Here is a 25948-nt window from a genome sequence, read left to right on the forward strand (position 1 = left end):
GAAGTAAGCAAAACACCAAGGATGCCAAGTCAAGGTATGCTTCATGGGAATTATGTATTTATTTTACTGGTAACTTGTAACGGAATATATAAAGTAACCCTTCCAACCCTCAGATTAAGATACCCAATACCACCACAACATACGCAGTCATTTGATCACTGTGAGATTAATGAATGGTTTTCATTGTCTGACTCAAATAAAGCAGAACCTGAGACATTTGATATTTCCTCGATGGTGGAACAATAGGTGAATAGACAGCTCGGAATCGCTGCAACATGTCCCTTGCAACGCAAAAGTGGTAAAACCAGTTGATATTCACTCAGCATGCGATACTCATCTTTCTCCGCTTGTGAAAAGTGACAGGGTGGAACAAGTTCAATAAGTCACTGATGTTTGTGCAGCACTGTTATTTCTAGAGGTGCAGTCACTAACAGGCATGTGCACAATAGGCTACATATATTTGCAAGATCCCTACAGTTTGCATGCACACTTATACTTTTTACTTTGCTCACTTTCACCACTGGAACTTTCCTGTTCCAAGTATCACATTTAGTGCATGACTAACGTTTGACTGTATGTAATAGCTGACTATGGTAAATTTTTAGTGGAGTTTGCTATAGGGTGTGAACATTCTCACATACCTGCAATGCTGTAGCATGGCATGGTGAAAAAGATACGGTTTAGACACAGGTCTTGCTTTTAAAAGAGGCCCTATTCTGCTTTTTGGGGTTTTCCCTTTCCTGTAATGTGTTTTAAAGGTTTATGTGCATGTAAATTATTTGCTAAAATCCCACTAACCAATTAATAAAGTATTGGATATTTGTTGATGTACTTCAACATCCAAGCGCTGTGATCCTTCTTAATTATCCACTCTATCTCATAATCTTTCAGAGCAGATGTTATTTGTATCAGGTGCAGGGAGACATGAAGCAGTACAATGCAGTCAGTCTGGCCTGCTGACAATTCTGCTGCATTCTTTGGAAACGTAGTGACTGGCACCAAGCAACATAAACTAAAGACCCTCATCAGCAGCTAGCAGCTGCCAGGAGCGCTGGAAGCAGAAAAGCTGCTTTAATCGGAGCATAGACAGACTTCCCAGAAGACGTTCGGCTTATTTTACATGAGCCAGACTGACTCAGACATACACAAATTCTATGGAGATAGTTCGTCCAACTTGCCAAGAGGCTTGATTGCATTACACTTTGAAATCTTGACACAAAGACACGCACGGTTTTCAGATCTAGACAGTGTGTCTCCACGAGCTGCAGAAAATACTTAATGGGACACAACATGTTTTCACCTGTTATTGATGAATCAATCCAATACATAAGTCACAACTGATGACACTCCCTTTATTTTGAATCATCATAAATTGTTATTCTGTTATTGTGACACTGACATTCGCCATGACCCACTTATGACCTCTCATGAGAGGGCTTGTTCAATGTGACTGTGAACGGCTGGACTTAGCTCTGTGCTGAGTCAACAGAGTGGAGTGTGTGTGAGCCTCAGATGTGGCGGCTGCTCCTCAGTGTGGGAAGGCTCCTCCTCCAATGGGATGCCTCCTTTCATGGTCATGAGAATGTGCAGAGTGATGTCAGGGTCTGGGGCTTATGGATGGGGGCTCCGCTCATAATACATGTGGTTCTCGCATTGCATTCATATCGTATGGGAAAATACAACTCACTCTGCCATTACGTGACATTAAACTATGTCACGTACTTTGCAGACAGGTCCAGCGAAGTCAAGCGTCTACTAAGCAGGGTCACGAAAGGGAAACATTTAACGTCAAAACACATCTTTCAGTCAGATGTTTTTACCATCAACAATACACAACGGAAATCACTCTAGCTTGGCTTTAGGCCATAGACATGTAGCATGACTTGTGATAATGTTCTATCTCAAACAGGCTCCGCCCTCTACTGGACTCTATGGGTACTACTTTCATCAATGATACGCGAGCGTTCACACACTGAAGTTGCATAAACGTAGCAATCAGGGCGAGCCTACCTGGATGCGCGCGCATATAAGGCAGCTACACCTCCTGACTGTCATCCTTTTCTCTTCAGCGAGCAGGACAACACCTGACAGAGAAAAGTAAAACGTTTGAAAGAACAAGAAAGAAGTTATCATACCTTCATGCAGGGCCGTCCCTCAGACCGATCATGCAGATTGCGTGGGGCCTCATCTTGCGGAGGGTGCCTCAACTGAGCCGAAAATGTGGTGCATGCGTTTATGCTGCGCAATTAGTGTGGCGCGGTTTCGCCGCTGCGGTCGCCTAGGGCGCAAGATCTGGGGGGGGGCACTGCGCAGTTAGCTCTGGGAGGGGGAAAAACTATTTTTGACTGTTTGCGCTCATCCTAATTTTCGGCCTTGATGTAACAACATTCATAATTAAGTAAATGTAACACCCTTTTCACCCCGGTTACACGTTGCATTTGCCCTGTACGATGGGTGCTGTAAGTGATGAAAGTGGGGGATGTTGGCTTATCAGGCGCCAGCAGCTCTCAGCCAAAGTGCGAGTGAGCGTCGCATCTGGTGCTAGCTGCGCTAACGGATATAAGAAGATGTTCTACAAGAAGGTGGAGCGAGTCCTCTCCTGTCAGACTGAGAGGCTGATAACTACAGCTCAGTGAGGTAAAGGTCTCTTGAGTGTTTAGATAATTATCTTTAGTCTAAGTTATCTCAGTGGGTCTCAAACGTTTTGATCGCAATTTATGTAAACAAAAAATGGTCAGAATGCCTAGCATTGCCAGCATATGGTTAACTATCACTATTGGAAAATAACAAGGTGAGTATAAAGAATAATTGTACTGTTGTCAAATAACTAGAAATGAAGAAGAGTTATGTGTCTTGTCAAAGAAAAGAAGATCAATCAATGTTTCAATCAATGTTTATTTATAGCCCAATATCTCAAAAAAATTTTGTACAGAATATCACCCTCTGTCCTTAGACCCTCACATCGTACAAGGAAAGACTTCCAGAGAAAACCCACATTTTAAAGGGGAACATGGGAGAAACCTCAGGGAGAGCAACAGAGGAGGGATCCCTCTCTCAGGACGGACAGAAGTGCAATAGATGCCGTGTGTAAATTGAAAAGATAATACATTTACAGCATAGGTGGACCAAATATTTGGAATTGCATGTGTCTATAATAAGAAGATGAATTCACGAGGATGTCAACAATCCTGTGGGGGCCATCAGGGAAGTAGTATGTTGAGAGTCAGGAAAGACCGCAGAGACATGTTCAGCCACGACTCGAAATCCAGGACTCAGGATCCAGGACTCAGGATCCAGGACTCAGGATCCAGGATCCAGGACCACAGCAACAGGATCAGCCACGACCCAGGATCCCGGCGTAGATATAGACACCAAAAATACATTTGGGGGAAGCTGGGTTATTTGGAACATGAGAGTACACATGTACAGACAGAGAGAAGGAAGAGTGTTTTTGTAGCCAGATATGGTCTGACTGTTTCCAGTATTTGTATTATGCTAAGCTAAGCAGATCCTGGCTTGATAGTTACAGCACATTCACCTGAGCAGTAATCTAAGGCGCAGCGAGAATCAGAAAAAGTATATTTCAAACAATGTCTAAGTAATCCTTTAACAAAAAGGAAGATGCAGTAGCTAACAATGATATTCACACCCGGGGTGCCATAGCCAGTGTTGCCTTTTACACCCAGATGTATATCAGGGTATTAGCAGTAAAAGCAAACACCCAGGCAGGGGCGTAGATAGTGTGGGGGATGGGGGGGATACGTCCCCCCCAATTTCATAGGGACACTGTTAAATCATCTTAGATCATTCCGATGTGCCCACCCAGGGACTATACGTCTCCAAGGTGTTACCTTCCTCAGTGCCGGTATCCAGGCTTCGAAGCCGTAGATTGGATGCTCACCGGTAATATTCTGACTAGGCTCGTTGTCAGCCGGTAACCAGCTGTCCAGACACTTTGCAAACTCCGGGAAAAAGATGAACGGGACGTTTATTAAGGCTATCCACAAATAACATTAACACAGACACTGTAGTATTGTTGACTGCTGGCAGAGCGCAGCTTTATTGGACTGCGTAGATTAAAAACATGGTTGCAATCGACCATGAGTCAAAAAAGACCCAATGGGGTTGTTGTGTGCAGTATTCAAAAAGAGAGGCTCGACAGACTGAATAAAAGACAAATTGCCCAGCAAACGAAAGGAGAACAGTTTTTGGATCCTTTGAGGAGCCTATTTCCAGTCAGTAAATATATATATATATATATATATATAGTCTACATTAAGAATATGTTCATGTGCCAGTCAGGCCTGTGTGGGGAAGTTTTTAAGTTACAGCTGTCCTACAAGGCAGCCTTTAGTTGTGTTTTAGTTTTGTTTATATGCAAGTGGCTGCACTATGTATAGAGAAGTAATTTAGGTGTACATATAATATGCATTAAGTACTATCAGTGCATGTACCAGTCAGGCCTGTGTGGGGCAGCGTTTAAGTTAGAGCTGTCCGACACAGCAGCATACTGTATAAAGAAGTAATTTGTGGGTACATATGTGTAATATATCGATTACTTTTACTTATTGTTAATTGTTATCCCTCTAATTGTTATTTTCTCAAACGCCTGAATAAATTATCCTTCTTGCACTTAAAGGTAAATACCAATTCATTTGTTAATCCACATACATACTTACATTGTATTATATTTGATCTTGAAACAGTATTTAAGCTTACGGTTAATTACTTATGATTGTAAAACACATAGTAAAACAAATAGTAAGTAAATATGGTGAAAATAATTTCCCTCAGTTTCGTCCCCCCCATTTCAAAATCTCACCTGCGCCCCTGCAGGTGTCCTTTGGTGTACCGTGACTTTTATTTGCGTACCGGCACTCCCCACAGGCTGTTGGTACTACCCTCTCAAATCATGTTCAGTTGATCCTTTTGCCATTAAAGGGAAAAAACGTCTTTATCCAGGAAGCAGTAGGGAGCACGATACTTTCCCAGCAGTCACTACGTTGGCGCTCAGGTGTTAACATTAGTGCTTACCTTAGTGCATCTAAGCAACCTAAACTACATCCTCTGCTATTGTCGGTTTGATGAGAAGGACATCAAACACTTGTGTTAGGTAGCGTTGTTTGCACACTATGTCAATGAAAAAGCTGCAACACTTTTTTTCTTCTATACCGTTATGTGTGTTTATTCCATAGACTGTTTGTCGCATAACCTGTGGCTGCCACCGCTGCAATTGGGCTTATATTGTTTGTACACCTGTGTTTGCGACCTTAATGTTTTTCTCTTCTGCTGTTTAAGTGGTAGTTTATCTTTATTCATGTAGCCTTATGCTTAGTGTACACTGGTTAATTCTAGTTAATCTACTCAGGAATGCATATTTTGATAATTTATTATCAGTGATCGGCTTCTCAAAATGAACGTATCTAAATAAAATATATGCAGATAGTTCTACTTCCAGATCAGCACCTCATCACAATTCCTTGGTGTGCATTACAATTGTATTTTATATTATATTTATATACTTTGCTTTGGGGAAACAGGAAGTCAGCGTGCCAGTCCGCCTCAGAGATCACTTCAGACCTCCAGTGGTCCGAAGTGAGATAGTACGGAAAGATACTCACAACAAACTCCTGTGGTAGCAAACCTTACCTTAATATGGATTTCAATTGGACTTAGTATCTATTTTTTTATTTTATTTTACTCGAAGTGGAGTCGAAAGAGATGAGTTTTCAGTCTGCGCCGGAAGATGTGCAAGCTATCTGCTGTCCTGTATTTAGTATCCTATCCATTTGAGCATGATTTAAGTGGGGGGGGACCTCACCTCCTCTAGGGGGGTCCGGGGGCATGCTCCCCTGGGAAGATTTTTTTTTTAAATATTGAAGTTAAAAGCATCAATCTGGTGCACTTTGAGAGCAACATGAAGAGACCTATGGATACATCTCTCAACACCCATATGAAACACAACTGGAAGCAGATTTTCTTTTTCTTTATGGATATTTTACAAATCACTCCCCTTTCAAACTGTATTCTTGTTTATTAATAACAACTTTATTTTACTGTCATATAGTATTTTATACCATAAGAGAATAGATGAAAATCTATTCTCTTATTTTTTTATAGCTATAATAATCATATAAAGGTGTGCCTTTACCTCACTGAGCTGAGGTTATCAGAGCCTCTCAGTCTTTCAGGAGAGAGCTCTCTAAAGCTCTCCCCCCGCGGCTGCTACAGAGTAAATTCCAATGTTAATAAAAGCTGTATACGTTTTTTGGGAGTTTGATTTATTTTAAATTAACACAAATACAACATTTAAAACCTATAATTGCACACTAAAACCATTATTTCAAAAAAGAACTATTTCACATAAACCTCTGGTTTTTACTGGGGCTGGGGCAGTTCAACTTGATTTGGGGGGGGGGGGGTGCCATAGTTTATAGGCGCTGTACGCAATATAGGCGTAGTTCTGTTAGTATAAGATAATAAGATGTACTTTGTTGATCCAAAATCGGGAAATTGTGTTGTTATGAAATAAAAATAAATAAAATAAAAAACATTTCTAACTTTAAAAAAAAAAAAATTCTGCGCCCCCCATTGATTGATGCGCCCTTAGCATTCGCCTATACTGCCTATGCCAAGGGCCGTCCCTGTACATTTGCACACTTTTTATATGGTGGCCCATGTCCATATTTTTCTGTTTTGGTGGTCGTGCCACAACCGTGCATGTATGCACAAGTCATAGGTGCGCTATAAAATAGCACTACACCCCTGGAATGTGTGTGAAAGACAGCATGTTTTTTGAAATTGAAGTTGCGTTGGTGTTTGTGTGTTGGTTGTTGACTGCAGTGAGCAGGGTGTCAGGCTGATCATGCAGACTGCGTGGGGCCTCACCTTGCGGGGGGGGCCTCATCTAGCGGGGGGGAGCCTCCACTGAGCCGCAAATGAGCCGCAAATGCGCAAATGCGTCTCAAATGCCTGCGCGTCTCAAATGATTCCCCCCCCCCCCCATTCGATTTGTTCTAGAGCTGACCCTGTTACTCAATAAGGTTCGAAGGTTTTGAAACAGAAAGTTAGTTGAGAAAGGAAGTAGTATATCCGCTGATTGTATGGCACAGTTCTTATTTGTCATCCCTGATATCATTGGACACTTCCTCTTTCATCACTTACTTGCCTTTTTAGTACAATTCATTCCAGTCTTGCACCAGGTCAGAACGACACGCGATGTTTTGGGGAAGATGTGTGTGATAGTGAGGTTTGGAAAAAGGCCAGGGGGGAAATACACAGAATTCAAACAGGATGTGGTTAATTTGACGCAAAGTGTTTATCTCACGGAAAACAAATGAATGTTTAGAGTCAATCACAAAATAAACTTTAAAGGAATCTGAAGCAAAGTGTCAGTAAGTACATGTCATTCAAATGTTGCTTCTGGTTTTAATTACTGTAAAAAATGTCTGTGATTAACTGCTGTCTCAAGAGGATGTTTACTTGAGTAAACAGAAGCATAAAGGTGACCTGCAGCACTTCTACCTTACTGCAAATTCCTTTAAAAGGCTGCAGCCTGCTGGGTGATTTGTGAAGTGCACATTTTACAATCATTTTAAGAATCTTCCTGTTCACGTTCAGGGAAATATTGGTCATTATTTACTCTGATAACTAATTAAATCTCACATACAAACCTTTGGGATTATATGGGAACTTCGTCAAGCATTATATGTTAAATCTCAATGCACACTAAATAATGTATATGATAGAATATTGATTGAAAAGCTCTTTCTAATGAAAATATTAGATACAAATAGATACTGGCTTAGTGCAAATATCTAGATTTCAAAATACGAGAGAAAACATAATTATTATCTTCAGATAGTAATTCTGCAGAAAATCCACAAGAGGTCAGTATGTTCACCGACCTTACTTTAGTTTACAATCACTATTAAATCATCTATTTTCTGAGATTAGTGTATTTGTATGCATGGTCCTTGATCCCAAATAAATACATTAATTCATTTGAAAAGTTAATCTCTTGTATTAATTAAACTTCCTATGACATCCTGACCGTCTGTCCACCTTTGACCTTGTGTCCTCACTGTAGTTTGTTGGAACGTAATTAGAGTTCAGGGTTGGGAATGCTTTTTGTCAATGAGAGGCCTTTACAGTAATTGTGACGTGTGTGCTGGCTTTCATTCTCTGTAGGCTCCATCAGTGCAGTAAACTTCAGCTTGACTCACCTCTGCACTAAAGCTTTCACAATGGAGGAGGGGGAGTGATCTTTGTGGAAAGTCTTTTGAAAAAACAGGAGCAGCTGACTGTTAAAATTAATTCTTTCAAGGATGTTCAGTCTCTCTCCACTCTTAAAGTAAACCAGAGAAACAGTGTCATTAACTATTGGTATTAATAATGAAATGTAGCTGCTAGCCATGACATACTTGTATCTCCCCCCAACAAAGAGGCAGCTTTTTGCCTCAGGGAGGGCTCATTTCTTCATAAATATTTATGTATATATCTGGCACATACATACATTGTTCTTACTGTTTCTTGGTCCTGGTGGTACTGTGTGTGTCAAAATATAACTGTGAAACTGACAGTGTTGTTCTTCTGTGGTGGGTGGCCATTTTGTGTCAATTTCTTCCCTCCACTGAGTTTGGCATTGAGGTCCTGATGCTCCCCGTCAGCCATGGATCATCAGCGGCCTGTCAGTGGCTGGAAATCAAACATCCCAGCCACCCGTGTGTCTGCCAGCACTCTGCCCCCCCACCCGTGCAGAGTTGCATTGAATTATAGCCCGAGGACCAGGAGAGTGGGAACTCCCATGCTAATAAAGTCCAGACTGGGAGTGTTTCCACAGACTGCTCCGCTCCTGAAGCTGCAGCATTCCTCATGGTCACTTAATCCTGCAATAACAGTGGTTTGGAAGTAGTGAGGTACAAATACTTTGTTGATGTACTTCATTAGCTTTCTCTGGTATCAGTGCTTTACTCCACTATTTATTTTTCCGACAACTTTGACTCTCAAATACCTTTACTTTTTTACATGATCAAAACAGGCTTTAGTTTAAATCTACATTTGGTGGCGTGATCATCAGTCAATGTACACCTATTTCAGCCTCAGACAACATGAGCAGTGTATGCATGACAATGAAAGTATTACAATTGGAAATACAAGTTGATTGAATGATCTATCAAGTGAGGTCCAGTTACCAGATTGACTCTATAAAACAGTTGGTAGTTATTTGCTACTTTATTTCAAAGCCCATTCTTCCTTACTTTTAATTGAGTAAAGATGTTTAGTCAGTACTTTTTAAACATGAGTATCTGTACTTCTACTTGTGTGAAGGATGTGTGTAGGCCTACTCCATTAACCAGGGTCTGACTAACAACAAAGACACACTTAACATTACATTTCATTTAGCCGACGCTTTTATCCAAAGCAACTTACAATAACCGATTACAGGGACATTCTCCCTGGAGTAACTAAGGGCTAAGTGCCTTACTCAAGGGCACACTAGTGGTGTTGTTTCTGGCGGGATTAGAACTCACAATCTTCAGCCCACCTCACTATCCATTAGACCAACACTACCACTTAACTTCTAATCATTTAGTTCAAAGCTGTGGAAATGATCTGCTGTGTCATCCTGCAGGGTTTAACCAGTCAGCTAAAATCCAGAAACCCTTAAGTGAAGGCGGTGTTATTAACTGCTCAGGTTTGACACCACCGACCTGAGGCAGCCCCATGCTGTGGCTCTCCTCTGGGCAAATGAAAATGCTGCATCATTTATCACAAACCCCCCCACCCTGACATGTTTCTGGCCCTCGAGCAGTGGGAGGGTCCCCGCACCACCGTGTTGGTTTCAGGCTGCAGGACGGGGTTGTGTGTTTTTATTCCTCCCCTAAAGGGCCCTCTGTGGTTGCCGCGGTTACCATGCTTTTTTGGATTCCCTCTCTATAATTGAGTTGCGTTTTCACCCTGGATTCCTCAGGCCGGCACAAAGCGGTGATTATTCCTGAGCAGCGGACGGGATGGTGGTGGTGGTGGTGGGGGGGGGGGGGGGGGGGCTTTGAATGAATGCCATCACATTCTCATGAAGCCCATTGGCTGCTCACTCTTTGTCCTCCGCTCTCTGAAGGACACAGAGCCTGTTTGATCCACAATGAGAGATGACTACATTTAACCAGGAGGGTGCAGGGGCTCAGGGTGGCATCACAAAACAATCTGCATGACTTTTGGAAACACTCATTATGACCTTAAGAGAGTAAACATGCGGAACAGTATGGAAACTGTACAAACAATGGAGAGCTCTGATAAATAAGATCAAAGATTAGTTTAAAGTTAGCCATGCTTGTTTCCTTTTTCACAGCCAGACAGCTTTATCTCCCCGTTTGTCATGGATGTTGCCATCTATGGAGGACAAATGTTTTTGCAATCCGTTGACAAGGTCTGTATTTTAGAGATCACAGTTAGTCAATTTTGGCTTATGGCAACATCACTAATTAAAAGAAACATGCTTACGTCAGAAATGAAGGTAATGTTATTCTAATTCTTTAATATTGTTTTTCTTCTTTATTATCTAATATTTTTTGGTGCGTTTTATAGAAGATTGTGATAATATATATCAGGCTTTGGCAGTTGATACGAAACATTGATTTGATGCACATGGGATTTGTTGCCTAATTGAAACAAATTAAGACAGGGCATCACAAGACAGAGCCTTTAAGCCTTTCTAATTGAGTTAGCCCTCATATGATGCCTATATTCCACTTAGTTTAAAATGAAGTCATGCGTGACCGTCGTTTGCACAAACATCAGGGCTATAATAGTTTTCACCATTCACTTGTTACTGCTCGTTGCAATTCATTAACTATGAATAGTACACACTCCCATATGTCCCCTCTTAAAGGCAGTGCAGCATGAAATGGCTTTATATGTTCCTACTGTATATAACCACTTTGAAGATAAAGAAATTAATGTAGCAGGTTGTGATTTCTGTAACAATAGTGTGCAGACAGGGTCCCAGAATTGAAGAATGTAAGGCTTTATTTATAACATACCATTTTCTTTACAAACCATATAACAGTGGACTGCTTTACAATGAGAGACATTGCAATAAATACAGTTTGAGAATACAAAGAGGAATAATATGAAAATATAGGTCATTTAATGGAACAAGGAAGTACGTCTGTAGAGTAAAAGTCAGCTTGGGTTTGGTGGTCTGAACCGTCATTAAAAGAAGGAAACACTATCTAGTGATTACATGAAGTAAAACATAAAAGAAGGAATTCCAGTCTGACTGGACAGAGGCTGGATAAGATGAAGATAAATCATATCGTTCCTCTCACGTGGATCATTAGCCCAGTTTCAGTCCAGGAACACACACTGAATGCAGCAGCTTCACCTGATGCTACACCGCCAGCCCACAATGTTATCACTACCTCCATCATTTAAAAAAAGTGAATGCTCTTAAGCTTAAAACATCATCATCATCATCATCATCACTCGTCTCATTAATATATGCCACTACAGCTTCTCACAGCCTCAAAAAAAAAGGTGAAGAAGGAAAGCAACATTTCATTGTATGCTCCGAGAAGAAGGAAAAAAACATAGTGAGGATAGCAAAAGACTTGCTCTGTTGTGTGGTTTATAAAATACACTAGGTAATACTGATGTGGAGGTGGGGGTCTCCTCTAATAGTCAATGCCCTGGTCGGTGTAGTGGGGGCTGTATTCGTCCTGGTACGCTCCCTGGTACTCCTCCTCTGGGAACTCTGCCTGATAGTCACTGTCGCTGATCTCCGAGCCGTTGGTGCCGGTGCCCTGGCTGCCGTTGGCGTGGATCACGGGCTCTGTGGGGGGGGCGCAGTACTTGGGGTCGTACACCTGTCTGCCCAGACCATACACACTCATACCTCTCTGGGACGCCACCTTGTTGGTGCCCATCTGCAGGGAGATGGTGGAGTTGTCCATCGGCTGCTGCGCCGTCTTCTGGTCGTAGATGTCTCTGCGGGTCCCGGGGGCCGACATGCCCGCCTGAGGGGGGGGAAGCGGAAAGTTAACATGATGGAGGTGGAAATCATACACTGGTACTCAACGCCAGAGATGGCAAAAGTACACACATCCTTTACTCAAGTGGAAGGACAGATACTCGTGTTTAAAGTACTGACTAAACTTCTTTACTCAAGTAAAAGTAAAGAAGCTTTGAAATGTGCTTCAGTAAAGAGTACCCATAACTAGCAGCTGTTTTAAAGAGTACCTGACCTCCCTTTATATTAATAGAACAATAATGTCATTGTTAGCTAATGAATGTTTCCATGCTGAACAACGGCAACATGACAACGTTTTCATTGGTCCCTCTTCTTTAGAGAAGACCGGGAAATGATGGATATACGGATCGTGTTCAAATCAATAGGCACGCAATGACTCTAAATAATAATGATCACGCCACCAAACACACATTCAGACTAAAGGAACCAGCCTGTTTTGAAAATGTAAGAAGTAGAAAGTACAGGTATTTGTGTTCAACATGTAAGAAGTAGAAAGTACAGGTATTTGTGTTCAAAATGTAAGAAGTAGAAAGTACAGGTATTTGTGTTCAACATGTAAGAAGTAGAAAGTACAGGTATTTGTGTTCAACATGTAAGAAGTAGAAAGTACAGGTATTTGTGTTCAACATGTAAGAAGTAGAAAGTACAGGTATTTGAGTTCAACATGTAAGAAGTAGAAAGTACAGGTATTTGTGTTCAACAAGTAAGAAGTAGAAAGTACAGGTATTTGTGTTCAACATGTAAGAAGTAGAAAGTACAGGTATTTGTGTTCAACATGTAAGAAGTAGAAAGTACAGGTATTTGTGTTCAACAAGTAAGAAGTAGAAAGTACAGTTATTTGTGTTCAACATGTAAGAAGTAGAAAGTACAGGTATTTGTGTTCAACATGTAAGAAGTAGAAAGTACAGGTATTTGTGTTCAACATGTAAGAAGTAGAAAGTACAGGTATTTGTGTTCAACAAGTAAGAAGTAGAAAGTACAGGTATTTGTGTTCCACATGTAAGAAGTAGAAAGTACAGGTATTTGTGTTCAACATGTAAGAAGTAGAAAGTACAGGTATTTGTGTTCAACATGTAAGAAGTAGAAAGTACAGGTATTTGTGTTCAATATGTAAGAAGTAGAAAGTACAGGTATTTGTGTTCAACATGTAAGAAGTAGAAAGTACAGTTATTTGAGTTCAACATGTAAGAAGTAGAAAGTACAGGTATTTGTGTTCAACATGTAAGAAGTAGAAAGTACAGGTATTTGTGTTCAACATGTAAGAAGTAGAAAGTACAGGTATTTGTGTTCAACATGTAAGAAGTAGAAAGTACAGGTATTTGTGTTCAACATGTAAGAAGTAGAAAGTACAGGTATTTGTGTTCAACATGTAAGAAGTAGAAAGTACAGGTATTTGTGTTCAAAATGTAAGAAGTAGAAAGTACAGGTATTTGTGTTCAAAATGTAAGAAGTCAAAGTAAAAAGTCGTCAGAAAAATAAGTAGTGGAGTAAAGTACTGATACCAGAAAAATGTACTTAAGTAGAGTAACAAAGTATTTGTACTCCACTACTTCCCATCTCTGCTAAACACTCTGTTCTAATTGGACAAGATCCAGGAAGTACATCTGTTTAAAAGGGATAGTTCGGTTTTTTGTACTGTAAGTGATATTACCCGTGTCAACTTTGGCTGTTGTGCCAAAAACACATTCAACTTTTAAGCTGATCTGACTCCTGGGTGGATTTACACATTATTTTTCACTTATGGGAACAGCCTTGGCAGGGTCTGCTCACTTTGTGCCCTTCTAGTATTTAACCGTTTAAGTCTCCTCTCGGGATCTGTTGGAAATAAAAAGATCTAATAAGAGAAGCATAAAAAGAGGAGTGGGTTTCAACCTGGCTGGCTCCTTTGTTGGTTCCCATTTGCAGGCTGATGGTGGTCTGATCAAAGGGTTTGTCCGTCTGGGTCTTTGGATCATACAGATGTCTCCTGGTGCCGTACGCAGTCATCCCCGCCTGACTCGCACACTTGTTTGTCCCCATCTGAGGACGAAGGAAGACAGGAAATCCAATTATACATCAGCCTTGTTCTTTTCCTTAAATGACATTTCTCTCATTACACAACCTGTTATTTATTTTAATGCTTTAACTTAGATTCCAATGGTTGCGTCACCGCAGTAGAAATAAGACTCTCTAGGGAAAAGGCAGCCTCTGTTTATTTCTCTGGAACTACAGCGGTTATATTTAAACTAAACACAAGCTCTCAGTTACATCCAGTTCACGAGTTGTCATAAGAATCCCCTTATCTTCAGTGATGGTTACCTGCAGTCCGATGACGCACTGACCGGCCTTGATCTTCTCGTCATCAAAATGTCGGGTCTGTTTGTCTGCGTATTTCACTCCGATATCAATCTTTGTGTCCGAACCTCTGGTCTTCGACTGGAAGAGAGAACATGCTCATCAAAGCCCTGACATGACATTAGATGTATTTCCTGCAACAATAGAAAATGTGTTCCTCAGCGGACAATGCCCCCCTGTCCTCACCATGCTGGCCAGCGCGAGCAGTGTGGTCTGGACTTGAGTCATGTTCCCACTTTCAAACAGGTCATTGGCCTCAAAGATGTCATTGGGCTTTAGGCCGTAGGCCAGGATGGCTTTGATGAAATTCCCAAGGTTTTCCAGCTGCAATGGAAAAAAGAAAAAAAGAGGAAATGATGGGGGCTGGGTGTCCAACAAAAGCAGGAGGAAGCAACAACAGCACAAATAAAGCAGAGAAAGCTTCATGAATGAGTCTGAGCTGCAACTCATGAGTGTCTTACCTTGTGCCAGTTCAGCTGTGAGTGGTTGATTTTCCTCACTGACTCAGGTTGCAGGTTATTAATCAGACTTAAGAGAAAGGAAAGCACAACATGAATCAGACGGAAAACCCCACAGGACATCTCTTTGGTCTGCCGTGCCATGTTTCTGTGGGATACTTACTTGCAGAGGATGACTCCGTCCTTCAAGCCTTTCGTGAAGTTCTCTCCAATGGGCATTTGTGTTCTCTCCTCAATCCAAAATCTGAGATCCTCTTCCTTTTGTGTGTCATATTTCTGAGCAATCTGAGAGAAAAAGCATCATGTTAAAGCTGCTGCAGTGAAAGAGACTGTAGGTCTGATAGAAATGTACTTTCACTAGTCAGTTGAGTAGTAAATAATCACGTAAAAGGTGATAGGGAGTACAAATAAGTCAAACCACTCGATAGGTTATGTAATAAGTTGTAATATGAGACGCTTGGATCCACACAGGTATTGCATACACTGACACGCAGTAACAATGGGACGCTTCATGAACATGAGAAAAAGTCCCCTACACTGACTGGTTCACACAAAACACATCATAATAACAACACTCAGACTTTCCAACTATCATGGAATATAAATGGACTTGATTTGAGCTCATTAGAAGTCTCTTTCAAACTAAGACAAGAAACATGCATAAAAAACAAGTGATGTGTGAGCAGAAACAAAGAATGAACTACTCTTTTCTCATCTTGTTTTCTTTTTGACCGTTTCAACAATTGGAGGGACCGGTTTTTAACCTTTAACTGGAGCTCTTAATACTAGTCATTCTTCACACAGATAATCCTGTCACTTATCCAGTTTACAACCACCTTGCCTTCGAAGAGAAACAGTCTGGAAGTGCCCATAGTTATTTACAGTACGCAACACAGAGCTCAGAGAGAGATATCAGGGAGAACGGGTAAATACTTTGAATTTAGATGTTATTGAAGTACTCATTTGACTAAATACTGTTTCAGGTGTACCAAACCCTTAATCACACCCTCAGTTCCTCCACACTAGACGGACAAAGTGTTGTAATGAGAGAGATTCAATCCGTACAGTAATCCTCCTCCCATCTCTAAACAGAGTTTAAGTGTTGGCTGACACCGAGTAAACATCCCACTGACTGCTCATCCACAGCCGGGCGCAGAGTCCACTCAGCTTACACTCGGAGAAGAATCCCAGAGATAAAAACCATCTGTGTCCATCTCAGGTTTCAGTGAGCCGCCACTATTTCACCGTTAACACACTGAATGCATTTTTTACTCTTGAATTTGGAAAGAATAACTAATGGCGAATATTTTTGACTGATATCTCAATTGAGATATGATTGAGGGACTCATCAGTTTATAGTTGGATGTTTTCTAAATAAAAAATAAATATGTTTAGTTTAGTCCGGAAAATACCATTTGTACACCGGGAGGTCTCCACAATGCTTCATTCAAAAAGTCTTTCAACACACATTTAGCTTTTAACAAAACAGTGTGCTTCCTGTGATTTGACCATTCGACTTGAGCATACGGACATTTTGATTCGTATGCTGCTTTAATTCTTCTATAGTATTTGTTTCTTACTGATGTGATTCCTCCAAAACACCTAATTTCTCATTTTCAAAATATTCACTGTGTCCTGAATCAACTAGTTACTGATCTGCAGATGATGTTGCCTTTTCAAACTGATTAATCATTCAATCTATGAAATGTCTGAAAAAACCACAGCATGTATCCAGCCCATGTTTCCATGTCCCTATGTACACCTGACTTTTCTTGTTCTGTCTTGCTATGCAGTTATCACCCCCTGCATGCCACACTGGTTTCCTACCGGAGCACTTTCAGCCACAGACTGAGATCACCCATAACCACCACACAGCGCCACAGGAGGTCTTTCCTCCCAGTGGCAATCAAACTCTTTAACTCTTCACCCCTAAGTAAAGGGCACTGAGAACTCCCACACCAACACTATGTGCAATATACTGTAAGTTCCATCACTGCAATACACTCGCTGCTATATATATATATATATATATATATATATATATATATATATAAATATGTGCAATATTATATTATATTATTATTATTATTATTAATAATAATGCTATGATAACGTGCAATTACGTAACTGCCACTACGTTTTAATTTTTGCACTATAACTACTAAATACTGCTAATAATAATAATTGCATTGATTGTGTGACTTTCTATGTTTCTACGTTTCATGTTGTCTGTGGATGTTTAATTGCTCTTTTTGCTGCTGTGTTTATTGTGTTTAATTTCCTTCGGGATAAATAAAGTCTTATCTTATCTTATCATACCACAGAAATATTTACCCCCCTGCAAATGTCAGCTGTCACCTGCAGATCACAGTTTTCTACATTATTAGAGAGGACATATTGTATTGTGCTCATTCAGGTTCATATTTGTATTTAGTGTCTCTACTGTGACATGTCTCCATGCTTTAATGTTCAAAAAGCTCTCTCATTTTTGCATTGTCAATCACTCAAAGGAATAACCTATTGGCAAAGTTTTAGTTAGTTATATAACCTATAACATTGAGTGCATTGCACAGTCAGAAATGTGTCTTGTCGTCATGAAATGAAAACACAAATATGAATTTTTTTCATATCCTCTCTCCCCCTCCCAGCTCTTGTTAAAAGCCAAACAGGATGTTGTGCCCGAGTGAAAGGTTACAGTGAAAGGTTACATCTTCTCCACTACTCATAATATCAGAGAGGAACCCCATTGAGGAGCCGAAGAGCTGGAATGATTAGAGAGGGGGAGTAATTCTCTCTTCACGACTCCCGGCAGTTATTATCGAGGAAGATTGCCAAAAAGCTCTCAGGAAAAAAAAGGGGGGAAAAAGCAGGCATTGGAAAAAGGGATCCGATTCTTACGATGGAAACTGAGCTTCTGAGGGGAAAATCTGGAAGGGTGAAATGTGAGCCAGCTGGAATGGAAAATCCGACAAACCCCTGCGCCATTTCATCTCTGTACCCAAAAGCATTTCCTGATGACAGCATGAAACTGCTCACATTTTTTTTTTTTAAAGGGTTCAGAGCTACTGTTCAACACTCTCACGGGAACGAGCAATCACAGTTATGTAGACTGAACCGGTTTCAGTCAGGCATTCAGATAAGAACGGCTGATAGTAATGTGAAACATAACAATCCAACCACGGTGGTTAATCAGCATGAAGCTGCTTAGCATTTTGTTCCATCATACACATGACCGAGTCCTGAACCAAGGCTGAGCAAACAGAGCGGCAGCTATTCATTAATATATAAACCATCCCGGCGCATGAAAAACTCCCAACATACCACAAAGTGTGGCGAGAGGAGCCGTTTCATCAAGTCAGAGTTTCACAAGAGAAGAACAGATCTGGCTGCTGCAACTACTCATTATTTCCTCCATCAATTCATCTGTCAGCGAACAATCAACCTTTTTTGGTTAATTATATAGTGTATACGATGCTATGCCCATCGCAATTACCCAAAACACAGGGTATCTTCTTCATACGTCTGGTCGCTTCCTCCCCATGGAGCCAAAACTCAGATATTCAGAGTAAACAGTAAATCATGATGGGACCAGATTGATTCCCAACTAGATGGATACTCAGATTGCCAAGTCCAGCCCATATCCGCCCCAAAATGTTGTGGCTTCTTTCTTGGCCAACGATACACCCTTAAACCAAGTTTCATGGAAATCTGGCCAAAAGTCTCTCCGTAATCTCGACAAACAAACCAACAAACCCAATCGCGGTTGAAAAAACAACAGTTGCTTTCAAAGGATTCCAGTCAAAGTCTAACCCAAAGATTTAGTAAAGATTATCATTTGGACATTCCAGCAAAACCTTTAACCTGCAGCAAACAGAAACCCCACTTTAGTCTACAACTTGCAGTTTCCAATTCGAAACTCGTAGCCACATTGCTAATAGCAGTAATCTGTTAAACAATAATGTGTTTATCAAAGACTGAAGGCCACAGGCAAAGTGCAGTGTCTGGAACATCTTGCTCCACACAATCCTAACAGCAGAAAGAATCGAGAAAGCCTGCACCTAACCATTTTACTAAGTGGCTGTTCAGTCAGAAAACAGGCCTAACAAGCTTCATCAGGCCCTGTTGAGATATCAAATTAAAACTGGGAAGTCAAGTTTAAGAAATGGATCTATGAGGGTTGTAAAACGCCAAATAACTTCACAGAGGTTTATGAAACTACGAGACATGGTTATTCTCTGGAAAGGGATCAAAACGGTTATAATTTAACCTTAAAATCTGACGACACCAAGTAATCCACCAGGAATGTGTTCTTGTGCAGTAAGTGGTTGGCCAGTTATAACAATGTTTGTGAAAGTTGAGCCTGATTCAAACTTTTTGCCGGACAACCCAGCATTTTTCAGCATCACTGGACTAATTCGATTCATAGAAGTGAGGACGGTGTACATGATAAATGTGTTATCTTTCTGGAGCTGAACAATAGCCTCAGGAAGGGAGTCTTTCCTGCGAGTCTAAATTGGAGGCATCTCTGTGCTTGGGTAATCACAGGCTGCTCTCACAACACACTGATGTGTAGAACTCTGCTGTCAGCACATTACTCGAGAGGCTTCGCTATGACCACTGTGCTTCTTAGTCGGTAACACAGCACAGACAGACATTCACAAAACGGCAATGATTCATTCAATAGTCAATTAGATGATCAGTTTTTAGCCTCTCAGATTTGAAGATGTCCTGGTTTGAATCAAATTAGGGTGAATACATTTGGGTTTTCAGTCACAACAGGCGTCAACTTGCGTTGTCCGTTGAACATTTTTCACTTGCTTTGGACATTTTATACATAGATTAATCAACCACAATTCAAGTCTTGACAAATAGGAAAAGATGGATCTCTAGTGCTTGAATACTATATGCAGTATTTTCAAATTCAACTTTTCTTGGTACACAAGGCACCTAACTAGTTACTTAACTGTATTTAAAGAAAACATAATCTGATGACTAAAAAAAGACCTTCATAACCTAAATAAACTACCTAGGATTAGGGATGTCCCGATCACCTTTTTTTGCTCCCGATCCGATTCCGGACATTTGATTTTGACAATTTGCCGATACCGATTTTTCCCGATCCGATCTTTATGCAATGCATTAAGAGAAAAAAAAGCATTCAAGTTGTCCCTTAAGGTTATTTTTTTTATTTAAATTGGATATTCTATCCAACATGGATATAGCTTCTTTCTTTCACAGCAGCATTGGATCAGTTCAGTTGTGCAGCATTGGATCAAAACAAAATAAAGCTTTCAGTACTCGTTAGCTTACTGCTACAATTAGACACTGCGCCCACTCTGTTGCCAGATTTGAGAGAATTAAGCAACCAGGTCTATGAAAACAAGCCCCAAAGAAGCAACACATACATGATGTTCTGTAATTTGAAACCAAAACTAAGGCCTCAGGATGACTTTAAGACTTGAACATGGTCATTTTTGTTTTGTAACATTGAATACAAAATTAAAAAAAAAAGTATTTATAAAAAAAATTAAAAAAATTAAAAATCCCGATCCCCGATTTTTTTCTCCCGATTCCGATCTTTTGAAAATCACGTGATCGGCTCCGATCCCCGATCACGTGATCGGATCATCTCTAACTAGGATGTTAACATATTTAGGGTTGACTTTGAAGATAACACTCAAAATGCTCTGACTTTTGTCCAACTGCACTTTGGCAAAAGGAACCTATAGATGAGGTTGAATAAACATGATAAAAACTAACAAGGACACAGGACGAAGACTAAATAGAAAATGAGTGATAGCAAACAGTCTATTTAACCTCCAGATAGTGAAAGCTCCGTCACAATCTATGCATTTCAGAATGACGCAGGTTTTCTTTTTAATCAGTCCACCTTGAGATAATCGGATAAATATGATGATAAACCACAGAAAGATTGGCGTAGATTCGTCTGTCAGGAGGAGGTCTGTTTTGCAGATGAACTGAGCTGTCATCAGTTACACCAGAGCTGTTTGACTTCTCCTCTCCAGCAGCTCTGCACACACTAACACAATCAATGTGTTTGCTGATAGGACCGCCGGACGCCACCCACAGGCAAAACAAACAGACGCTCCAGGACGGGGGTGGGAGAGACGCTCAAGAATTCAGTCATATGCTACGGTTAGCGTTTCAAGACATTTTATATGAGCAAAGGGAAGGCATCAAAAATGGCTATAATGCTTTTCTTGGTGAGCTAATACCAATGTTAGATTTACCAGTTATTTTATGGTAATCGCACAATTGAAAAAGGTAGTTTCATTCCATCGTGCCATAGCTTAATGGAGTGTCTTGCTGAAGATATAAAGTCAAATAAATACAAATTAACGATGGAAATAAAGTTATGTAGCGTGGTTCCCATATCTACCGTCTTCTCCTGTATCTGCTGTATTGATAGAAATGTTTGAAGCTTTTAGCATTTTTACATGGTCGATCCTGATGTGTTACTCAGAGTTCATGACCCCAGTGAAAAGCTGTGATCTGAGCAGACACGGAGAAACTCACGGCAGAGAGTTGTTGCCAGATCAGTCAGACCTTTAGCAAACACCTCAAAACAAGTCAAGTGAGAACTCTTGAAATAAAAAAGACAAGATAACCCGGAAAGCTCGAGAGTCTCTGGTTTCACTTTTCTTTGTACACAAAGCACATAACTGCCTGCCTTTATGAGCCGGATTTAAAACAGGAAAAGGGAATCAAATATAGAGAATAATGTAGTAATTTTAAAATGTTCCATGAGGCCAGTTTCTTTTTCCAGTCACACAAAGGAAATCTATCTGCTTTCCATTTCCCCTGAAACATGAATGTGCTTCCAAAGCCTTTTATTGACTGATAACATAAAATTCACTTTTATTGCACAATGGACCGATTTTCTGTTTCCTGTTGTTTATAATATTCCTCCCACAGCTTATAAAGTGTCGATACTGGTTGCAGTTCAAATCAAACAACTCTATCTCCGATAAGCACCACGTTTAATATATTAACTGAGGCTGTATGTGATCCCCTTATCCCACATTTAAAATATTTGCGAGTAGTGTTAGGTCACTATCGCTGAATGAGGCAACAGTGCCGTTTAAAGCTTTGGCTCTCTGATCAAAGTGTTTGTCATTTTGGCGTTACAAATTGGGTGTCTGTGGCGACACTCCCAGGACAAATTACAAGAGGGGGATCTCTGGGAAGCGAGATCCAAAAATACGGCAATGGCTTTTTATATTATTACTGGTTAACAAAAACAATATGGTTATCATTCACAACCTATGACTTTAGAAGTTGAGGTAAAAATGAGATAAATACAATCTATATATGTTCATCTAAATAACCCGTTCTAATCAGAATACCCTGTTGTATACAAATCCAATTTGATACTGTATTTCCTTCAGCAAAAAGAGCAACACAACAGACTTGTTTTTAATCCAAATGTCTGCTACCCAACTATAAAAACCCTGATGCTCACAGCAGAGTGGAAGTGAAAGGCGGTGGGCCGATGGATGGGGTCCTCATCGAGGGGTTTTTGCTGAAGGATTTCAGGAATGTGATGTATGCAGCTCGGAGAAGAAGAGCATGGGCTACTGATCACACCACTGCAATGGAACCCAGATGGGCCCCCGCATGACATCTTCCTTTTATTTATGTGCACTCCCTGACAGAGGAGGTTTTTCTGCAATTAACTGGGTCTACGTGACTGCAGTTGAAACATTACAGTCGGGTTTAGAATACACATACCTACAAATGGAAAATGTAGAGGCCCTATCATGCTGTTGGGGGCTTAAGGCCCAGATACACCGGCCAGTCACCTGAGAAGTCGCCGACGCCGACACCGACTGTTGCGTCGCCGGACTCTCCTGCGTATTTGCCGACTTCGCGCACTGGAACACACCGCAAATCCGAGCCGAGCACGTATGAACTACGCATGCGTGATTGGCAATAACTCTCCTTACCAGCAGTAGTGTGTATTCATCATTCAAAAGAGGCAACAACCGGAACAACCGGAAGACAGAGAAGAAGAACAGACTCCGTGATATAAACAAATAACAAATAGCGTTTTTCTTTCCATTTTCACTCTCGTCCATTGAAAACATGAACGAACAGGATCCCCGATAATAAACCGATGAGGTGAAATAGCCGTCATGCACTGATTCGCTAGCTGAACAGCCAATCAGTGTTATCCCTTTGTCCGACTTCCGGTGGTGTTCTCGACGCCGATTCAAGGCGTCAGGTCGGCAGAAAAGACCCGACGGTGCGGCGCACACCACTCCGAATAGGCTGTGCCCACGATCATGTTCGGCCCGACTCCCATTTACTGCCGATTTCGGGCCGGTGTATCTGGGCCTTTACCCTTTCCTGTAGTGTGCTATAGGGTTTGTGTTTGGCTGCAAAGGGTAAAATCACAAAGTTCCCTGAAATACTCGGCTTTAATTGGCTAGAGCTCCAACACATTGTACACGATAGGTTAAGGGGCGGGACATCTCAAGTGGTTGACTAATTAAATTCCATAATCAACACTTTAATGCAAATCCCATCAACACACAAGGTTAAAAGTTCACACCTAAACTCCATTAAGTAGCACCTCTGGAGGTCTGTGTTCACTGAAGTGACATGAAATTGTAGATCTCCAATCCAATCTGGGCATTTCTCCAGGAGCAGCTACTGAATGGACAAGTTGAAAAGTCACTTTGAACCTCAGCTTCAGGCCAACATGGACAAGATGTACTTGAAGAGCAATTTCCATGCTGTTGATTTGTCAAAAGTCAATGTTCTTTTGTCAGTAAAGATACATTTCCGCTCCCAAAAAGTTATGAAATGGATATAAAGTACAAAATATAGTCAGCCGTCATACTGCCCAGTTGATAAACGTGCTGGAAACTCTGGGGAAATGCTCTAGGAAAGTCTAATGCCGCATTTTTTGACCCAACTGAAATCAACAGCCATTTTCGACGTTGACTGTTGCGTGTACAGCAGGGATGTCCAAATCAGGTTGGCTTAAGTCCCTGTGGTTGGATTGCATTGTGGTTTACTAACAGTTGTTTTTATTATTCTCCATTTTATAAGCTACTTGCTGAACAATCCATGGTTAGACACTGGTATTATGGAAAATCACCAGTTTTAGCATCATAGGCCAACAATAATCTATGAGGACTTTTTGCACTACTTCAAACTTCACTAAAATCAGATATAACGTTCCTTATGATGGATGACCAAACTGCTGCAGGTCAACACATTTCACAGCACTGTTAAACCAGTGGCCATCCATGTGTGCTGAAGTAATGGAAAAACATTTGGAAATTACAGGGAGCTTTAAAAATGGTGAGCGGCACATGTGATTTGTGGTTCATGATTGAGAACACAGTCCCTTTTTTAAAGTACTTATAAATAAACTTCTCAGTGTCACTATAATGCAACACATGCTATTAAAATGCACTAAAGTCAATGTGCAATGATTTTCTGATGATGTCATCCATTGGACATTTCCTACAACCCCCACCAGTCTGCACCCAGACAGACATCATTTATATCTCTTTATTTAAAAGCTGACTCGTTTTTGCATTGTAGCCTCCTGTTGCACTGCTGCACACTTTCCTTTATTATCATACTTAGTACCATAAAGCTACTAAAATACCATTAATACTACGTGGCAATCTAACTTTAAAATAGTGCAATCACCAGACAACAGATTGGAAATCAATACATGTCACATATGTATGCCAGGACCCAGACACACAGCCCCTCCCTTCACAAACAATTGGATTTCTATCATATCTCTTTAATAAAATAATGAAAAGTAATGTTAACAATGCAAACACACGGTGGGCAAAGTCAACAAAATAAGCTGTGACTGCAGTTTAAATTAAACCAATGCATAAACAAGGGTAAAAGGAGAGTTTTCCATCATTGAGGGGGGGATAAAGTTGCTTAATGTTTAACAAAAGGTTTTACACGGTTTACTATAACGAACACACAACTTTAAAACAGTTAAAGTCAAGGAGCTGCAATTTCACGCTGGACTTTTGTACTAAAATCTCAACTGTTGGATCACATTTCACATTTCTTTCTCCTGCCTTTGTTAGTTTACCGTTTGAACGCATTCTTGACTTTTTATGTGCTGAAAAGAGCACCGAAATTTCTGGAAAATTCCCAAAGTTTAGGCAGCGTTCACAGTTCGCCAATGCAAGTTAAACTGGCACTTAGTTGAATGGCTTTGTGCTCGGCGTGTTGCTTTTCTCCAGGAGAAAGAGCCAGCGTTAACGGGCAATGTGTTTATGGCTCAGGTCCAAAAAGTATTTGTTAACTTCTCAAAGTGTCTGAGTAACTGCCCCCTTTCCCTCCCTGAAACACAAAGGTAAATACTTACTTTGCTTCGCACTTCTGCAGATAATCCGTAGGACGGTCCTTTATTAAAATGTGTCATTTTCTTGTTCGTTTTTTCTTCAGAAAGAGTATCCTTAGCTACAGTGTAGCACAGATGCTGCTGTGGAGGACTCCTATAAACTGCAGCTGCTTCTCTCTTGAACACGCAGACAGGAGGAAAGTATTCCGTGAGTTTGTCAGAGGAGAGGACCAGAGAGACTGAACTTTCTGCAGCTCTCACTCACTCTGCAAAAAACTGCCCCAAATAATGGACGCGGCTCGGCAGCCAATCAGCGGGGCTGGTTTGTAATAGGCCCCTCCCCCTCCCGCTGCTCCTCAAGGATGGTTCATAGACTGTATAACACTACAGATTTTGAACTTGAATATAACTATTATCACTATCTGAAGTAAAAGTACTACTGATGCAGTATTGTCTATTGAAGCCCATATATAAACTGCAATTACATTAAAACACAATTCATCCATTTGCAGTATTACATGACCACATAATGATTTGAAAGTAAAAATGTAAATGGCACATCCAAGTTATATGTTCATATCATAGACTGTATGGTTCATATTCACCTATTTGTTTTGGCCTTCTATTACTATATTAAAATGAAACCTTTTATACATTTCATTTTAAAATCCTACCCTGCTGTAGCGTGGAACATATTCAAATGTTAATTCCAATTTGATTATGAAAATGCATTATAAACACTTGTGATCTGGTTTTCCATTGACGCAGTCA

At 40.6% G+C, this 25948-nt stretch overlaps 1 protein-coding gene across 1 annotated transcript; it reads right to left on the reverse strand.

The window, feature by feature from the left end:
- Window positions 1–11010: 11010 nt before the first annotated feature.
- Window positions 11011–25450, reverse strand: cnn3a (calponin 3, acidic a). Its single transcript, XM_079661072.1, has 7 exons — window positions 25202–25450; window positions 14987–15108; window positions 14827–14893; window positions 14552–14689; window positions 14330–14446; window positions 13904–14050; window positions 11011–12017 (listed from the first exon to the last, which is right to left on the reverse strand). Exons 1-7 carry the CDS (start codon window positions 25256–25258, stop codon window positions 11676–11678), a joined length of 990 nt encoding a protein of 329 aa, XP_079517198.1. The 5' UTR covers window positions 25259–25450; the 3' UTR covers window positions 11011–11675.
- Between the last annotated feature and the right edge of the window lie 498 nt (window positions 25451–25948).

The sequence above is a fragment of the Notothenia rossii genome, assembly GCF_949606895.1.
Source record: "Notothenia rossii genome assembly, chromosome: 12".
Lineage (NCBI taxonomy): Eukaryota > Metazoa > Chordata > Actinopteri > Perciformes > Nototheniidae > Notothenia > Notothenia rossii.